We start from the raw sequence: 17,568 nt of genomic DNA, 5'->3' as shown, positions 1-17,568 counted from the left end.
GACAATACATCACTTTCAAACCTCATGGCTACTTACTCTGAGGATGAAGAATAATTGGAGAATCAGGTCCTATCTTCTTGTTAAAACAAATGAGAAGTATAACAGAAAGGGACCCACCTAGGATGTTTTGATGTGTTAGCTTCTTTGTTGTTTATTTTTGTCTTTTACTATAGACACTCGTCGGTATCTTTTAAAGGACACGTGCCACTCTCTTTAGCCCTAAGCTAGAGATCCCAAGGCTAAATAAGGGTCCGAATTCTTTTTCTTCTAAGTATTGTGCTTAGTCTAGTTTTTGGTCCAAATTTTGAAGGCAAGTTTGTAATGTGTTTCTCTGTCAAAATTTTCTGAAAATACATGAAGATAGAATGAACTGTGTTTATTTCTGAAGGCTATTCTGAGTTTATTGTAAAAGATGTACCATTTTCAAAGGAAATGAATACAAACTATGAACTGTCCCCATATCAGTTCTTTCTGAATTTTGTCTCCTGCTCAATACTTAGCTACCTTCATGTTGTATGAGTAAAAGCCTGTACAATTGAATGCAATCTAGTTAGGTTGTATATCCATCTATCATTGTTGTTAGTTCAATGGATTAAGTAAAAGCTTTGATGAATGTGATAAGATTCCTTAAGTATTGAAAAGGATTTTGAATGATAAATTTTGATAAGAATTGCTGATACAATTTGTTGTAAGGCAACAAATTAGATCTTAGATTTTGCTATAGACTCTGAAACCCCAATGGATTAGGCACTGATCAAGTTATTTTAGCTGAAAGAGAAGTATCTTACAAATGGTTGTTCAAATGCATCATCAAATCAAATTTTACTTTTATTTCCTGTAGATCTTCAAAGTTGGCCAGCACTTGTCTGCATGAAATCTTTTTAGCTTCAGTTAGCCATTGTTGTTGAAAATGTCTGCAGATCTATAGAAGACTTCTTGGCCATATCTGTTTATGGGATGTGTTTGGCAAGATTAGTAAGAATTATATATATATTTGAGGATTTTGAAATGAGAATCAGAATGAAACTAAGAATAATCCTCATATAGTCGTTTCATATTTGAACCATCCCTGGGTATACCCACCCTGGTTTTGCAGAGCCAAAAGAGTAGAAAACCATCTGTGGTTTTGTTGAAGTTGGGTCCAAATACCTTACATATGCAATTGTTGATAAGAATAGGCTAATCTTTAGATTGTGTATGTACTGTCATTCTGGTATTAAGCTTTTTGTCGCTCAGTAGTTTTAGTACTTTTTAAAACACCAACAGAACCAAAATTTATTAACCATAAAGTACTCTAAAACTCTAGTAGCAACACATACTAAAGTTTGGAATTTATTCAGAAATAGTCAACAGATATCTTAGAAGTACATCTAAAGTGACTTCAATTTGCTAATAATAATTCGTCATTGCTAGTTACTGGTTATTGAAACCTTACTAATGCTCTAAAATCCTGTCATATTTCCTCAAGGAGATCTAAGAACATTGTTTATAATATCCTAAATGAACTAAGTTTACTCTATATTAAAAGAAAAGTTTTGATATGCAAGGAAACATTTGTCTTAAAATGGTTTTTAGGAGAATAGCTCATCATACAGCCTAAGAAATTAAATAATAATACCAACCAGCATACTAAACAACCAGAGCATTGAATAGTTCAACCTTTAGGTAGTAACCAAATCAACATAAAGGAATGATTCAAGTTTTTGTGCGTCTTTGTACACTTGGATCTAGAATTAAATAGAGATCTGCTCATTATTGTCGGTAATCAAGAAAAGAAATTGGAGAATTAGCTTCATAGACTTTAATTTTAAGTTATCATCAAACACTTTCTAGTTGTGAGCCCTTTTAGAGCCTAGGGTCATAGTTTTACAGTCAAATCAAGTCGACAAGACATTTTGACTAATCTTGGGAGACCTCTAATTTGATAAAATTTTGTTCCATTCTCATTGATGTTGGATTCTATATTAAGTAGCAACAGTATGATTTTATCTCTTTTTGAAACAAAGAGTAACCCCCAAACATAGCAAAAACTTAACAAGAAGATGTTTGTGAAACCCAATATGGCAAATTTATTCCGTCTATCTCCGAATACATTTTGGTTCTTAAAAATGGTTCTCAGGTTGAAGTATGATGATGAACAACTCACAATCTCAAAACAAAGCAAGCATGGATAAGGAAATAAAATACATTTTTAGCCTGATTCAAAGGAAAACAAGCTTTTGCAAATGTGCAGAAACAATATTAATGGAGGTTATAGACTTGCTCTCTTTTTCCTTATTATATTGCAAGATAGCACAAAATTTTAATTGCATATGCCTTAATAGGAAGGACAACACCTACCTCTATTGGTGGTAAGAACCCTTGAGAAAGAAAGAGAGAGCACCAAATACCAATCATAGGTCGAGCAAGACTCTTCCACAAACCTTCGTTGTCTCAATTCGCCGCTCCCCTCTTTCCTTGATTCTCGAAACCCCCTTCTTTTAAAACCACATCCAAATAAATGATCTAATTTTTTTTCCTTCCACGATGGCCTCCTCCATTTTGAAATAGTTATCTCTTGGTTTTTATTTTCGTTGTTTGGAAGTTTTAAGGAAAATAAAATATTTTTAAATAAACACACACATATATATATGTAACAAAATAAAACTTCTAAGTGCCTTTTCCAAAAAAATAGAACTTCTATATATATATATATATTCAAAAACATCAAAGCTAATCCATTAGGGTTTCAATATATTCACGTTCTATCAACTCATCTTCAAATATATCATCTATAAATCAATTTCATTTCAACTTTCTAATTAAACTTTTAGTTTATGTAAAAAAATAGAACATCACAAACAACATAACTTCTACATGATGTGTGTGTGTGGTAGCACGACATCCAACACATCCCCTTCTAAGAGGCTAGCCCTCTCTACCTCAACCACACTCTCGTCGTGACGATCCCTGCATCCACTCAAACACTCGCAACCAAGAATGAGTCAATATCCATCATTAAGAAATAAAACATTAACATAATCACATTACTTTTAAATCGTGAAATTTAAGAATAAATCTTATGGTAACATCATCCTAACATAACAAATCATTTATTTCATCATAAATAATGCATTTAATTTTTTATAATATTCTAAGATATTAACTTTCATTATCTTAAATTAAAATGAATCCATTTTGACCAAGTCAACATTTGCCACATGAGCAAGAAAAGAAAATGATTCTAGGGCAAGACGTGACATCCTTCCCCACCAGGAAAAGGCATCGTCTTGATGTCTTTCACAACAAAATTTAGTATACACATACCAAAATTGTTATCCAATCTGAAATAAAACAACTATACAAAAAGATGGGGAAAATATTTCTGTAAATCCTCCACATCTTCCCACATGGCACTATCCATGCCAAATTGGTCCCATTGGACCTTATACTGGAGAACATCCCTATCTCATACCCTAAGGGTACACTGCTCAATGATTCGGGTGGGTTAAATTTCCATCACCTCTAGATCTTGTACCTGCAATGCACGCCAGTCAAGAACATGTGATATCTCAAGATGATAAGGCTTAAGCAAGACATATGGAAGACATTATGAATGCGAGCTAAAGTAGGCGACAGAGCAAGCCGATAAGCAACTGGGTTGATAACTTCTAAGACCTTGAATGAACCAATAAATCTCAGAGCAAGCTTTGAACTCTTGCCGAATGAGATTGAACTCATTTGTAGCCAAACCCTCAGAAACACTTTATCCCTAGCTTGGAACTGGCGAAAAGTATGTTTCTTATCCGCATAACTCTTATGTTGATCTGATGCCTCTTTCAGTTGACTATGGATTAAGATCACCTGCTCTTCCATCACTCTTAGCATTTTAGGGCCCATAATAACTTTGTCCAGTTTGACATTTCCATCCTTAGAGAGCCTCAAATGGAGCCATACCAAAGGAAGAATGGTAGGATTTATTATAAGAAAACTCTACAAATGGAAGATACTCCTCCCATTTGTATTGTTGATCCATGCAGTACATGCATAACAAATCTTCTAGCACCTGATTCACCCTCTCTATCTGTCCATCATTCTTAGGGTGGTATATTGTACTAAAATTCAGGTGTGTGCCCAAAGTGGAGTTCAAGGTTGTCCAAAACCTTGAAGTCATTCAGGTGGCCCTGTCGAAAATAATGGTCTCTAGAATACCATGAAGTCAAAAAATCTCATGAACAAACTTTCTTGCTAACATTGGAGATCTGTCCTTTAGACTACCAGGAATGAAATGGGTAGCTTTGGTAACTTGTCGACTATGACCAAGATGATATCATGCCTATGTCGAGTCATGGGTAAACCCTATACAAAATCCATGCTGATAACCTGCCATTTATATTGTGAAATCTCATGGGGGTACAAAAGACCTATCGAATGGGCATGCTTAGCCTTAACACGCTAACATTACAAACACTGGGCTACATTATCTGTCACATCTCACTTGAGTCTTGGCCAAAAGTATAAAGGCCTCAAATCAGCCATCATTTTGTTTACCTCAAGTAAAACTTTCCACAATCCTTTACGGTTGGGAACATAAATCCTATTTTGGTATTTAAGCAGACCATCCTCATAAAAAGAATAATCATCAAACCATGAGTTAGAAGATCAGTATCCAATACTGACTTCACCCATTCATAATGGCATCTCCAGGAAGGTACTGAAGGATATACTCCCTCATACAAGTTCGAGATGAAGAGATAGTAGCAATGTGTATCTTGCAACTAAGTGCATCTACTACTCTATTTTCTTTTCCTTTAATATACTCTATGTTGAAATCATATTCACTGAGAAATTCGAGCCACCATCTCTATCGGGCATTCAAATTAGGTTGAGTGAAAATGTACTTCAACTCCATATGATCAATCTTGAGTTCAAATGGCTTCCCTAATAAGTAATGATGCCATATTTGCAAGGCATGTACTATCACAACCAACTCTAAATCATGAGGAGCATAATTTACTTCATGTGATTTGAGTTTCCTAGACTCGTAGGCAACAACCCTACCATCATGCATCAATACACCCCCAAGCCCATCTTCGAATGCATCTGTGGTGACAACAAAATGTCCATTTGGGTCTGGTATAATCAATTAGGAGTTGTAGTAAGCTTTTTCTTAAGTAACTGGAAATCTTTCTCACATGCTTCTATCCACTCAAATCTTTTACCCTTGCACTGAAGAGATGTAACCAGTGCTACTATGCAGGAAAATCCCTCAATGAATTTTCTATAATACCCATCAAGACCCATGAAACTCCTAACTTTGCTTACATTCTATAGACTTGGCCATTCAAGGATCGCTTTGATCTTTGCGGGGTCCACTGTTATGACTTTTGCTGACAAAATGTGTCCCAAGTAGTGGATCTCCATCTGATAAAAGGAGCACTTAGAAAGTTTTCCATATAGTTTCCTATCTCTTAGATGCTGCAACATTATACACAAATGTTCTTCATGCTCTTCTAAATTCTTGGAGTATATTAGTATATCATCTATGAATATCTCCATGAATTTATCAAGACAATCTCTAAAAACACTGTTCATCAGGTTCATGAAATCGACAAGTGTGTTTGTCAGTCCAAAAGGCAAGACTGCAAACTCATAATGGCCATATCTTGTTTTGAATGTTGTCTTAGATATGTCTTCCTCCTAAATCTGAAGTTACTGGCATCCTGATCTCAAATCAATTTTTGAGAATACAGTTGCTCCCTTCATTTGATCGAAAAGTTCCTCAATCCTTGGGAGAGGATACCAATTCTTTATGGTCACCTTATTCAACATGCAATAATCAATGCATAGCCTTAAGGTACCATCGTTCTTCTTGACAAAGATTATAGGAGCTCCCCATGGTGACACACTAGGTCGAATGAAACATTTATCCAAGAGTTCCTATAGCTGAATATTCAACTCATACATTTCTATAGAAGTCATATGGTAGGGAACCTTTGAATGAGGTTCTACTCTAGGCACGAGATCTATGGAGAAATTGAACTCCCTCTTAGGGGGTAGTTCAAGAAAATCATATAGAAACACATCTCTATTTTTTTGTAAAATGGGATGATCCTCCAATTGAGGTGTAGTCTCTTCCAGACTCTTAACATGGGCAATGTATAACTGACATCCTTTCCTCTTGGTTTTCTTTAACTTCATTGCTGAAATTTGCCTCAACTTCAAAGGTCATTTGACACCATTTAGTGTCACTAAATACCCTATGTCATCGAGACATTTAATCACCTTATCCTGATAGTCTACCAAAGCCTTATGCTCACTTGATGAATTGATGCCTAGGATGACATCATATGAGCCCAAAGGGGCTACATACAAGTTGACCTCTATTCGGAAGCTAGGGAGTTCCAACTCACTGCAAAATAAGCATTACTCTGCCCTGCATTTAGCCCTATTACCATACTCTATAGACCAAGGTTCAACCATAAAACCAACCCTAACAAGTATCTTGGCTACAATCTTAGGATCTACAAAACATTCAGTAGCATCAATATCTATAAGGATAGAAATAGGGTGACCAAAAAGTGTACCAGTCATTTGTATATGAGTGGCCTAATAATCTGCCTGTCTATGATCAACTATAGCATGAATGAGGTGTTGTAGAGGAAAGTCCCTCTTATCGGCTCGTTGTGGGCATTTAACAGCAAAATGATGACCACCACATACATAACAACCCACTCTAGGTCCTCTTCTATCCTCGTTCCTATTATGATCACCTCGGTTGTTTCCATTCCTTCCACTTCCATTTCTAGGATTTTGGTTTTTGTTGTTGTTCCAGTTTTCCTTGTTCCTGTCAAAATTTTCTTATCTTTTATTCTTCATGTTTATGATTTGTTGCTTCTTTCCATTCCCCTTTGGCCTATCATCATGATAACCCTTGTTATCCTAATATGACCTATTATCCTGGAACTTCCTTTTATAGTTTTTGTTGGAGGATTTATATGAAGAAGCATCCTTCAACCTCTGTTCCTGCTTAAGGGCCTTATGCAGTGCAAAGGCCATGGTTTCAGGCTCCTGCATCTCAACTTCACTATAGATCTTTGGTCACAAGCCCATTACAAACTTTCGAGTTCTAAATAGATCATCATGCTGATACTAAGGAACATACTTCACCAAATGACAAAATCACTCATGATATTATGTAACATTCATGTTCCCTTGAACTAGTTTGTATAAGTTTGTTGTTTTCTTGTCATAGTACAACTGAGGTAACCATCGTTTGCGAAAAAAGTTGCAAGAATTCTTCCTAGGTTACCTCCCCATGTTGGATCTTCTTTTCGGCCATGACATTTTCCCACCAAGTAGTTGCCTCACCCATTAGCTGACAGGTGACCCAAACTACTCTAGATTTCCCCATATAGTTTTGAACTAGGAAGTACTTCTCCATACTAGTGATCCATGCCTCAACATCTTCCCTAGAAGCTCTACCATGAAACATGGGTGGAGTCACCTTCTTGAGATCTTTGCTCAAGTCAACTACTATTTGAATCCTATCAAAATTAAGGAGAGCACTCCAACGGTCAACTTGTGCCTTCTGCTCCATCTCAAATCTCCTAAGAGCCTCAGCTAACTACTCATCCTTACATTCCTTTCTCAATTCTTCTTCCTGTTTGTATAGGGCTTCAAAGCATTGCTCTCCATCACGCTTCCTTGCCTCTTCTTCAACATGTCTACCTTGAGCCCCTTGCTCTAGGTTATCCATCCTCTGGTCGTGTTGCTATAACAAAGCCCCCTATTGAGTTAGCAGTGCCATTATCTAATCTAACCTCTCATTAGGTTCCTTAGCCTGTGCACCACTACTGGACTCACTTTTCGTTTAGATCTTGTGGCCATGGTGATAATTCAAACACCTATTAAACATAGGCACAATTAGTAGAGTAGCCCAAGGGCCTAGGTTTTAAATCATGCTATGATACCATATGTAAGATCCATGTCCTACTTAAATTTTTCCACATCATCAATTGCAGAAAAAGTGGAAGAGAACCAATCAAAATATAGTGGAAAAGTCAAACTAATTAACCATTAACAACTAGTTAATTAGCATGGCATAACATCAAGAGGTTGATTTGCAATATCACATCTTTAACATGTTTTAAAAAAAAAAATGATGTTCAAAAATTACATCCAACATTTGTGCAGTTGCTACAAGCTTAGGGAAGAGAAATAATGAAGAAATCATGTCTCCTGGTGGTCCAAGTAAAAGAACAAGACATAGTTCAAGCAAGAAGGTGACTAAGGTAACTAGGGGATTTGTTGCTGATACCATCCAAAGCACTACAGAGGCAGGCAAAGAGGTGGTGAAAACGATCAAAGAGCTGCAGTAGCAGCCAATGGTGTCCCTAGTAACTAGTCTCTATTATGGTGGTGGTCCCAGTAATTGGTCTTCGGTCTAGGTTTTTTATCTGGTTTTTGTTCATTTTGTTTAAAAACTAGGTTTCAGATCCTTGTAAAACCTAGTTGTGCTTTTTATTTTATCTTTTGCTTTTCTATTAAGGGTTTCAGGTACCCTTCAAAACCTATTTCTACCTTAATCTAAAATTACATCCATAATGGTAATAACTTAACACATCTCATGTTTTGTCGGTAACTAATATCATATAACCAAATTGCTGATCCAACATACAACAATTGCAGTGATATATACATTTTAAATATTTTCTAGAATTTACATAACTCTCAAATTACAATTACATATATCAGTACATCTCAATGATGAACAATTACAATCAAAACTAAGATAACCTTTCTCATTGTGTTCTTCGGCATAACCTGTCTCCAAAGCCACAGGACATCGTCCACCTATAATCTAAGATAGGAGTGTGGCCTAGGTGCTTTTACCTCGCTAACCACAGAGTGATTACTCCCTCGAGATTCTTCCTGACACAAAGAACACCCCGACCCTAACACGAGAAGCCTAGCTTCTAGGAGCAAGATGGATCGGATGGATCCAGTGCGACCTTGAAACACACTACATTGCAACCATGTGCCTAGTAGCCTAATCACAGAATGTAGCAAGGAATAAAATAAATTACACATCTACACATATGTAGTAAAACCAAATAAGCATAACCACATACACACATATGCATTATCTGGAAAATCAAATGGCTTGGCCAAGCACTTTATAAAGCTAGATTTAACAGTAGAAGAAACAAGAACATCATGTATCCATTCTACAGAACTGACAAATAGAAGAAACTAAATCTAAAGTATCCATCTATCTTTCCCATAATTTCTACATTACACCCAGCCATGAAGGAAAATACACATATTAATGCTGCTTTACAACAAGATGTTTAACAAAATCTAATTTTTATTAAAGAGAACACTTATGATTATTCCTTCCGTAGGGTACAGTCATCATATCAAGGCTATTTGAATACTTTTGAAACTGAATTAACACGTATAGTAAAGTACTTAAATGTTGATTGAGGACTCATGCAACTAATTTTTAATACATATAGGTTTGTACTATTCCTACAGTATAGTCATACACTTAAATGCTGATATGAATACTTTGCAATTGATTTAAACATATTCATGATGATTTTGTTCTTAAGAAACAACCAACTCCTCATTGCTGCATATAATGTTCTACAACTAACAACAATCTAATTACTCTAAGAGTGAAAGAAAATCAATGAATAGAACCATAATTTATTAACCATAAAGTACTCTGAAACTCTGGCAGTAGTACATACTAAAATTTGGAATTTATTTGGAAATAGTCAACAAATATCTCAAAAGTACATCTAAATTGACTTCAGTTTGCTAATGGTAATTCATCATTGCTGGTTACTGGTTATTGCAACCTTAGTAGTGCTCTAAAATCCTATCATATGTCCTCAAGGAGATCTAAGAACATTTTTTATAATATCATGAATGAACTAAGTTTTCTCTATATTAAAAGAAAAGTTTTGATATGCAAGGAAACCTTTTTCTTAAAATGGTTTTTAGGAGAATAGCTCATCATACAGCCTAAGAAATTAAATAATAACACCAACCAACATACTAAACAGCTAGAGCATTGAACAGTTCAACCTTTCGGTAGTAACCAAATCAACATGTAAAGGAAGATTCAGGTTTTTGTGCATCTTTGTACAGTGGGATCTAGAATTAAATAGAGATCTGCTCATTGTTGTAGGTAATCAAGAAAAGAAATTGGAGAATCAGTTTCATAGACTTCAATTTTAAGCTATCATTAAACACTTTCTAGCTATGAGCCCTTTTAGAGCCTAGGGTCACAATTTTTACAGTCAAACCAAGCCAACAAGACATTTTGACTAATCTTGGGAGACCACTAATTTGATAAAATTCTATTCCATTCTCAACGATGTTGGATTCTATATTAACTAGCAACGGTATGATTTTATCTCTTTTTGAAACAAAGAGTAACCCCCAAACACAACAAAAACTTAACAAGAAGATGCTTGTGAAACCCAATCGAGCAAATTTAATCCGTCTACCTCCCAATACACTTCGGTTCTTTAAAATGGTTCTCCGATTGAAGTGTTAGGATGAACAACTCACAATCTCAAAATAGAACAGGCATGGATAAGGAAATAAAATACATTTTTAGCCAGATTCAAAGGAAAACACGCTTTTGCAAATGTACAAAAATAGTATTAATGGAGGTTACAGACTTGCTCTCTTTTTCCTAATTATATTGTAGGATAGCATAGAATTTTAATTGCATATGCCTTAATAGGAAGGATGACACCTACCTCTGTTGGTGGTAAGAACCCTTGAGAAAGAAAGAGAGAGCATCGAATACCAATCGTAGGTCGAGCAAGACTCTTCCACAAACCTTCGCTATCTTAGTTTGTCGCTCCCCTCTTTCCTTGATTCCTGAAACCCCCTTCTTTTAAAACCACATCCAAATAACTGACCTAAATCTATTGTCCTTCCACAATGGCCTCCTCCGTTTTGAAATAGTTATGTCATGGTTTTTATTTTTGTTGTTTGGAAGTTTTAAGGAAAATAAAACATTTTTAAACAAACACACACACACACGTAACAAAATAAAGCTTCTAAGCGCTTATTCCAACAAAATAGAACTTTATATATATATATATATATATATATATATATATATATATATATATATATATATATATCAAATTCAAAAACATCAAAGGCTAATCCATTAGGGTTTCTATATATTCACATTCTATCAACTCATCTTCAAATATATCATCTATAAATCAATTTCATTTCAACTTTCAAAATAAACTTTTAGTATATGTAATGAAATAGAAGAACACCACAAACAACATAACTTCTATGTGATGTGTGTGTGGCAGCACAACATCTAACACATCCCCTTCTGAGAGGCTAGCCCTCTCTACCTCAACCACACTCTTGTCGTGACGATCCCTACATCCACTCAGACACTTGCAACCAAAAACGAGTTAGTATCTATCATAATCAAAACATCACATCTTAATTACATCATCATTAAGAAATAAAACATTAACATAATCACATTGCTATTAAATCACGACATTTAAGAGTACATCTTATGGCAACGTCATCCTAACATAACAAATCATGTATAATGCTTTTAATTTTTAATAATATTCTAAGATATTAACTTTCATTATCTTAAATTAAAATTAATCCTTTTTTATCAAGTCAACATTTGCCACATAAGCAAGAAAAGAAAATGATTCTAGGGCAAGACGTGACAAATGTTTGTTTTATGCTTGATCTTGGTATGTTTGCATGCAATGATAACTATATCAATGAATGATGATTGTGGAAATGAACTAGGGTTTTATCCTTAAATCAAACATTTTAGCATTCTCATTTGAATATTTTATGTGTGAGTTGGTAAGTATCAACTACTTTAAATCAAATCAACTTCAACCTATAACCAAATCCAAGCTTTGTTATATGTAGTCAAGGTTGCAATCACAATCCTAAACTAGATTTAAAACCGCCTCAAAAGTATTGGAATAAGAAAATTGAAAGTAAAGACAATATCACTAAAGAGCAAAGATTCAAATTTAATTCAAATTTAATTCAAATTTAAGACAAATATTAACTCTTAGATAAAAATACACGTTATAAACATAAAAATAAAAATGAATTAACAAAACTAAAGAAACTAATAATAATATACTTTCACATCTAAAATCTTAGATTTTAAATAAACCCCAAGAATCCACCAAGGTTGTTTTGCTATAGTCAATGCCACTTGCCATCCTTCATTGCGGAGTGGACATCATATGATGAAGGTTGCATTGTTATAGTGAATGCCACTTCACATGCTTCATGTAATAGTGGACATCCATATCATTTGAGACATCTCATTTATTTAGCACTAGAAATACTTGGCTTGGATCATGGACAATCATGGACAGTATTGTGCTTGTATTTAGGGGAAAAAATTTGAATAAAAAGCAAAATAATGCAACCAATAAACATTTAAAGCATGAAGATTGCTGAAGTTTGCCGTATAGTCAATGTCAAGTTCCCAACATTCATTTAATAGTGATCATCCATGTCATTTCCAACACATCCTTTACTATTTAATATTGGCAAAATCTTGTCCTTGGAATATATGTCAATTTATTAAAACACATTTGGAGACAGGAAGCTCTGTGTGCAAAGCACCACCAATTGGTGTGAGTACCAATGTAAAAGCAGAAAAAACAAATAAAAACCCAACAAATTGATGTGGAGTACCCACCCAAAAACCATATCAGAATCATTCGAACATGAAAGATTTCAAGCATAGCAATAAAGCTTTAGGTGAACAAACTGCATATGCACAACAATTATTTGACCATAAAATCCTACACCATATTCATGTGATATGTCATTTAAAAATCTTCCAAAATATTGAATTCAACTGTAGCAGATCCAAAGGAACATGGACCACTTGGCTGCCTGCCCTACTAAAATTAAAATGTCTTAAAAACAATACGGACTATAGCATTAAGTCCCCTGTTTTTAGGGGCCCTTCAAGGCAGGCCCAAAAACAGGTAAACAACAACAAAGTATTTGAAAAAACAAACACACTCAAACATTGAGTTCGTTGTATTGTTGTCCATGGAAGGGATCGAGGACAATAATACAGTAGCTTTCTGATGACCTCATAATTTTATTGCCCCCTACTTTATCCTTGTCTAACATTTCTTTCATCACTGCCATTATTTTTTGGTTCTTTTTTCTGATGGTGGTTGTGGGTGGCGTGTTTGCATTTTGATATTTTCTTTCTGGGGAGATGGGTGTGCATTAAAAATCCAGAGGGGCATCAGTACCTTTATCGGTGCTGTGGGGATGGGGAATGGAGTGGGCAGGGAGGATGCTTCAATTTTTGTTTTTAGAGGGGTTGAAAGCAATTTAGTTTTGGGCAGTGTGTTGTTCTTGTGGGCATTGAGTTTTTCTGACAAATTCATGTATTTGACTCATAATCTATAGTTTTATTAAGGTGGACTATAATCCCTTTTGATGTAGTGCTTCTGCCAGTCTCGATGTGGGTAGGCTTAGTTTTTAGGCAGTGCAGTTGCCTTTGTGAGTTTCAGAAACAGTCTGCCAAAATTCTGCAATTGCCCGTTAAGGTGTTCAGAGGGAATGATATCTCGAAACTGAGATGAAAAGAGACGACCAATCCTCTTGGACATGCAAAAGATAAGGTACTTGTCTATCCTCACCATTTGTCTTTTGGATGGATAAATCCCATTTCGGCATTTTATAATAACAAGAACAGGGTTTTGGGTTGTGCAATAGGTGGATTTTATGATTACGAAACGCATGTTTTGTTGCAGAACAACTAATTTTAGACCACTGCATTCACTGGATGGTTAATTCCAGGTTGGGACGATTCGAATATTGATAAAATTTTGACACACGTCTATTTGTGAAATTCAAATAGCCCCCGCTCGGGAAAGCATGCCTGAAGCCTTGGAATTAGGTCACAAGGAGTGGGAATTGAAGAAGAGAAAAAACCATGATCCAATTGAAAATGATAGTAATGATATGCCCAATGATGAATGGGAATCCAGCTCCACAACTGCGCCCAAGGTGAAGAAGGCTATATCTCAATCAGATTGGAGGGCTGATGGGAGCGAAGAGGTGGGAGATAGTGATGATCTTCAGCTTGTGGGAAGGGAGATTTTTGATGCAACAGGAATTGAGCTAGACAATGGGATCATGGGTCAGGCTGGGCTTGATGAACACAAAGAAGGGGTCATGGAGATCCAAGAGTCTAAGCCCAAGATGCCTCATGAAGCAATTAAGGAGAGCAAGATGAATGCGCAAATTGTAGGAGATGTGGCAAACGGAAGACGGGATGAGGATGAAAGGATAACGGAGGATGAACCTCTGACCACGAATGGTACGAGGCTTCGTATGCAGTCAATAATGCTGGAGTTGAAGAAAGCCAGAGAGGATATGCTAATCTGGTTGAGACACGAAATGCAGAGTCTTTTCAACGAGGGATCCAGTGGTGGCAGGAGGATAAGCCTAGGAGGAGGGGGACCGGTTCGGGGTGAAATGGAATGTGAAGAGCAGCAGGGCTCTGAGCACAATGGTATTAGTGGCACCACTCCTTTGGGCAATGGAAGCACCGGAATGGATTTTGGAGCTCAAGGTAGTGGGAGTGGTGGAACTGAGTTTTTCACAGGGCATACCAGCAGCCCCGCTGTTGGAGGGGGTGGAATTGGTTACAATGTCCAGAATGGTGGAGATTCAAACTATGGTACTCAAAACGGGGTAAGTGGAAGGGAAGACAGCTTGGGAAGGTTGAACGAGTGTTCAGATGGAACAGGTATGCGGTTTGGAGGCCATAATCAGAAGAACGGTAGACAGGCAGATATGGTGTTTGGAGTGAGGGACAATACTGATGGGAATGGAGGAATGAATTTTGGAATGCAAAGTAGGGGTCACGGAGGAGGAGTTGGTATGAGCTTGCATAATGGGTCAGTGCAAGTAATGGGTTTTGAAAGGCAAAATAGTGCTGGCGATGGCATTCTCAGTTTTAGGAATCAGCATTCGGCACCAAGTGAAATGACATTTGGGGCAACACAGCAAAGTGGTTCAGGAGGGATGAGTTATGCAAATCAGACGGTTAGAGAAACTAGAATGGTATTTGGAGGACAAAATAGTGAGAATGGCACTGGAATTCAGGATGGGAGACGAGGTGGGGGAATGATAAAAAATGGGAGCTCAACAGTTATGGGGAGGTCAAGTACTTCAGCAAACTCGGCAGGAAACCTCAAGGTTAATTCTGCACATATTTCAGATGAAGAGAGGACTCCCGATTTAATCGGAATGCAGAACCAGAATTTGCAGAACCCAGTTGCTCTGAGTATGATGTGGAACAATGTTGGACAGACACCAAGAGGGCTCAACCAGAATATTTCTGATTCATCAGTTCATGGCTTCAACTATGATACCCACACCAAGCTTGGAAATGGAACTTTGGGTGCATACCGAGGTTTGGTTCATACCAGCACAGCCTATGAAAACAATATAGGAATGCTGAATTCAACAGTAATGCATGCTGCTAATACTACTCCAGGAATGCAAATTCCAATGGGCATGCAAACCACTGTGTCGAACAACCTGAATACTTCTAGTGTGCCTTCATTTCTGGGCATGCAAAGCCAAGTGCCAATGCAAAATTTTTCTGGAATGCAAAACTTTTTAGGTCTGAGCATGAATGGGAATTTAGGCCCAACACGTGTGGAGGGAATGGGCAGACAAGTATTTCCTTACTTGAATGAACGGCCAATAAATCCAGCAACTACAAAATCCAATGCTACTGGTGTGGTTCGTTCAAGATCTCACAAACGAAGCGATGCACTGCTTGGAGTTGACATGTTAGAGTTAAACTCATAGCATCACGATGGTTTTATTGGACTCGTACCAGGAACCATTTTGGCCTGATTACAAGTTGCACTATAGGGGGTCTTTTTTTTCTGTATGCACTAATAAGGTGTAAATCAACCTTGTAGAAGTTCCTTTTTCTATTGTGTTTATTGCTGCATGGGGCTGCCTTTTTTGTTTTTCACTTGTTAGATGTGGATTTGTATGTTGGCAATATTTATGGAGGATTCTATTTTGTTAGGAATGTGGTTTTCACAATTCACCTTGCAATGGAAGAGGAAATTTCTACGTATAATTGATATAGCTACAAAATCACCCTTTTTGACAGAACTTGATGGTCGTAGAATTTACTCCATGAATTATTCTCAACTGAGCAAAGTAATGATTGTATACTGGGCTCACATTCTACATGAAGTTGTTGGATGAGTTGTGTTTCACTTTAGAATGGATGTTATTTTATTCACATTCAATGCTGTTAACGTCAAACTCCAGACTTGCGTCTCCCTTTTGTTTTTGAGATATAAAAGAGGATCAAGAACCATTTACACAGTTTTTTTGAAGACTTGGTGGTAACTGTTGCTGATATGTGAAATTCAATAACAGTTGCATGCTTAATCATTGCCCTAGAACCAATGAGTTTAAGTTTAAAAGCAAATGTCTACCTGTCTGTGCATCCATATCTATCTCATCATTCTCCTTATTTCTATATGGATGAAAGCTTTGAACAGTTGTATTTGTGATTTGAGTGACAGGCTTTCCATTTGATGCGATTCTTCTTCCTGTTGTTCGGGAGAGTAGATTTTGCCAGATACTCTCAGTAGGTGCAGAATAGGTAGCCTTGCAGATATCCTTCTTGTTCTTTCTTGTCTTAAATACTAACTCATCAGAATTTCACACATAATGATAACTTCTACGGTGGTCACTTCAAACTAATGAGGATGGATGTTGTAATCTACATTCCTATTTTAAGTGATAATTGGATGTTCATGAGACGCATTTATCTTCCATTTGTTTCCCTTCGGGTTATTTTGAGGTTGACAGAGAGAGATACTCGAGATCATGTGATGGTGAAATACTAATGATATAAAGGTAGTGATTCTCTTTTGACAAGTATGTGTTCTTGATAGATGATTTGTCTGTTATTGCAGTTACAATTAATCCCATTTTTTAACTGGTGCATTTATCATAAATTGACAATTATCATTTACAAATCCTATGATATTACAAATCTGTCAGGTATATACCATAATGGCATTTGATTATATCGATAACCATTTACAATGTGTATGATCCAGCTGGTTTCAGTTCCCAAGTGGAACTCATTTTCACATTTTACTCTTAATGCTGCGTGAGCTGTATTTCACTTTAGAATGGATGTTGTAGTATTCACGTCTGACACTGCCAATGCCGGATTCCAAATTTGTGTCTCAAATTTAGCTCTTCAGATGAAACTGGGACCATGGACTTTGTTAACAATATGATATGTGTTGCTGGCACATGAAATTCAATTACAATACCGCACACAAGTATTATTCTATAATTGAGCAATGCTTGAATAGTGAATGGACCTTCACATCATGTATTATCATTCTTAATATTTCTTATTTGTGGTGCAAAAGGTTGTCTCCTGTTCCCTATTCATGCAAATTGTTGCTCATGTTGTTTGGAAGAATTTATAGTGCCACTGTTTACAGT

General features: G+C 36.4%; 1 protein-coding gene and 1 long non-coding RNA gene across 5 annotated transcripts; one reads left to right on the top strand and one right to left on the bottom strand.

Moving 5' to 3' along the window:
• Positions 1-2,658: 2,658 nt before the first annotated feature.
• On the bottom strand, positions 2,659-10,969 carry LOC149554518 (uncharacterized). The gene is made up of 2 exons (XR_016364381.1): positions 10,761-10,969; positions 2,659-2,949 (listed from the first exon to the last, which is right to left on the bottom strand). It is a non-coding gene; the product is annotated as an uncharacterized LOC149554518 (long non-coding RNA).
• A 2,003-nt stretch (positions 10,970-12,972) lies between these two features.
• On the top strand, positions 12,973-16,359 carry LOC149554517 (uncharacterized). Of its 4 annotated transcripts, none has more exons than XM_089828562.1 (2): positions 12,973-13,679; positions 13,858-16,359. In XM_089828562.1, the coding sequence occupies exon 2, from the start codon at positions 13,936-13,938 to the stop codon at positions 15,883-15,885; it is 1,950 nt and encodes a 649-aa protein (XP_089684688.1). In that variant the 5' UTR covers positions 12,973-13,679; positions 13,858-13,935; the 3' UTR covers positions 15,886-16,359. The 4 variants fall into 4 exon arrangements, with proteins under 4 accessions (XP_089684688.1, XP_089684691.1, XP_089684692.1 ...); XM_089828565.1 differs by having other exon boundaries at positions 12,996-13,679; positions 13,812-16,359; XM_089828566.1 differs by having other exon boundaries at positions 13,057-13,679; positions 13,774-16,359.
• Positions 16,360-17,568: the final 1,209 nt, after the last annotated feature.

This window comes from Cupressus sempervirens, chromosome 5 (assembly GCF_028749045.1).
Source record: "Cupressus sempervirens isolate cs-2001-9-10 chromosome 5, ASM2874904v1, whole genome shotgun sequence".
Lineage (NCBI taxonomy): Eukaryota > Viridiplantae > Streptophyta > Pinopsida > Cupressales > Cupressaceae > Cupressus > Cupressus sempervirens.
Note: the sequence above shows the minus strand (reverse complement) of the source record. Positions and strands in the feature narration are given on the sequence as shown.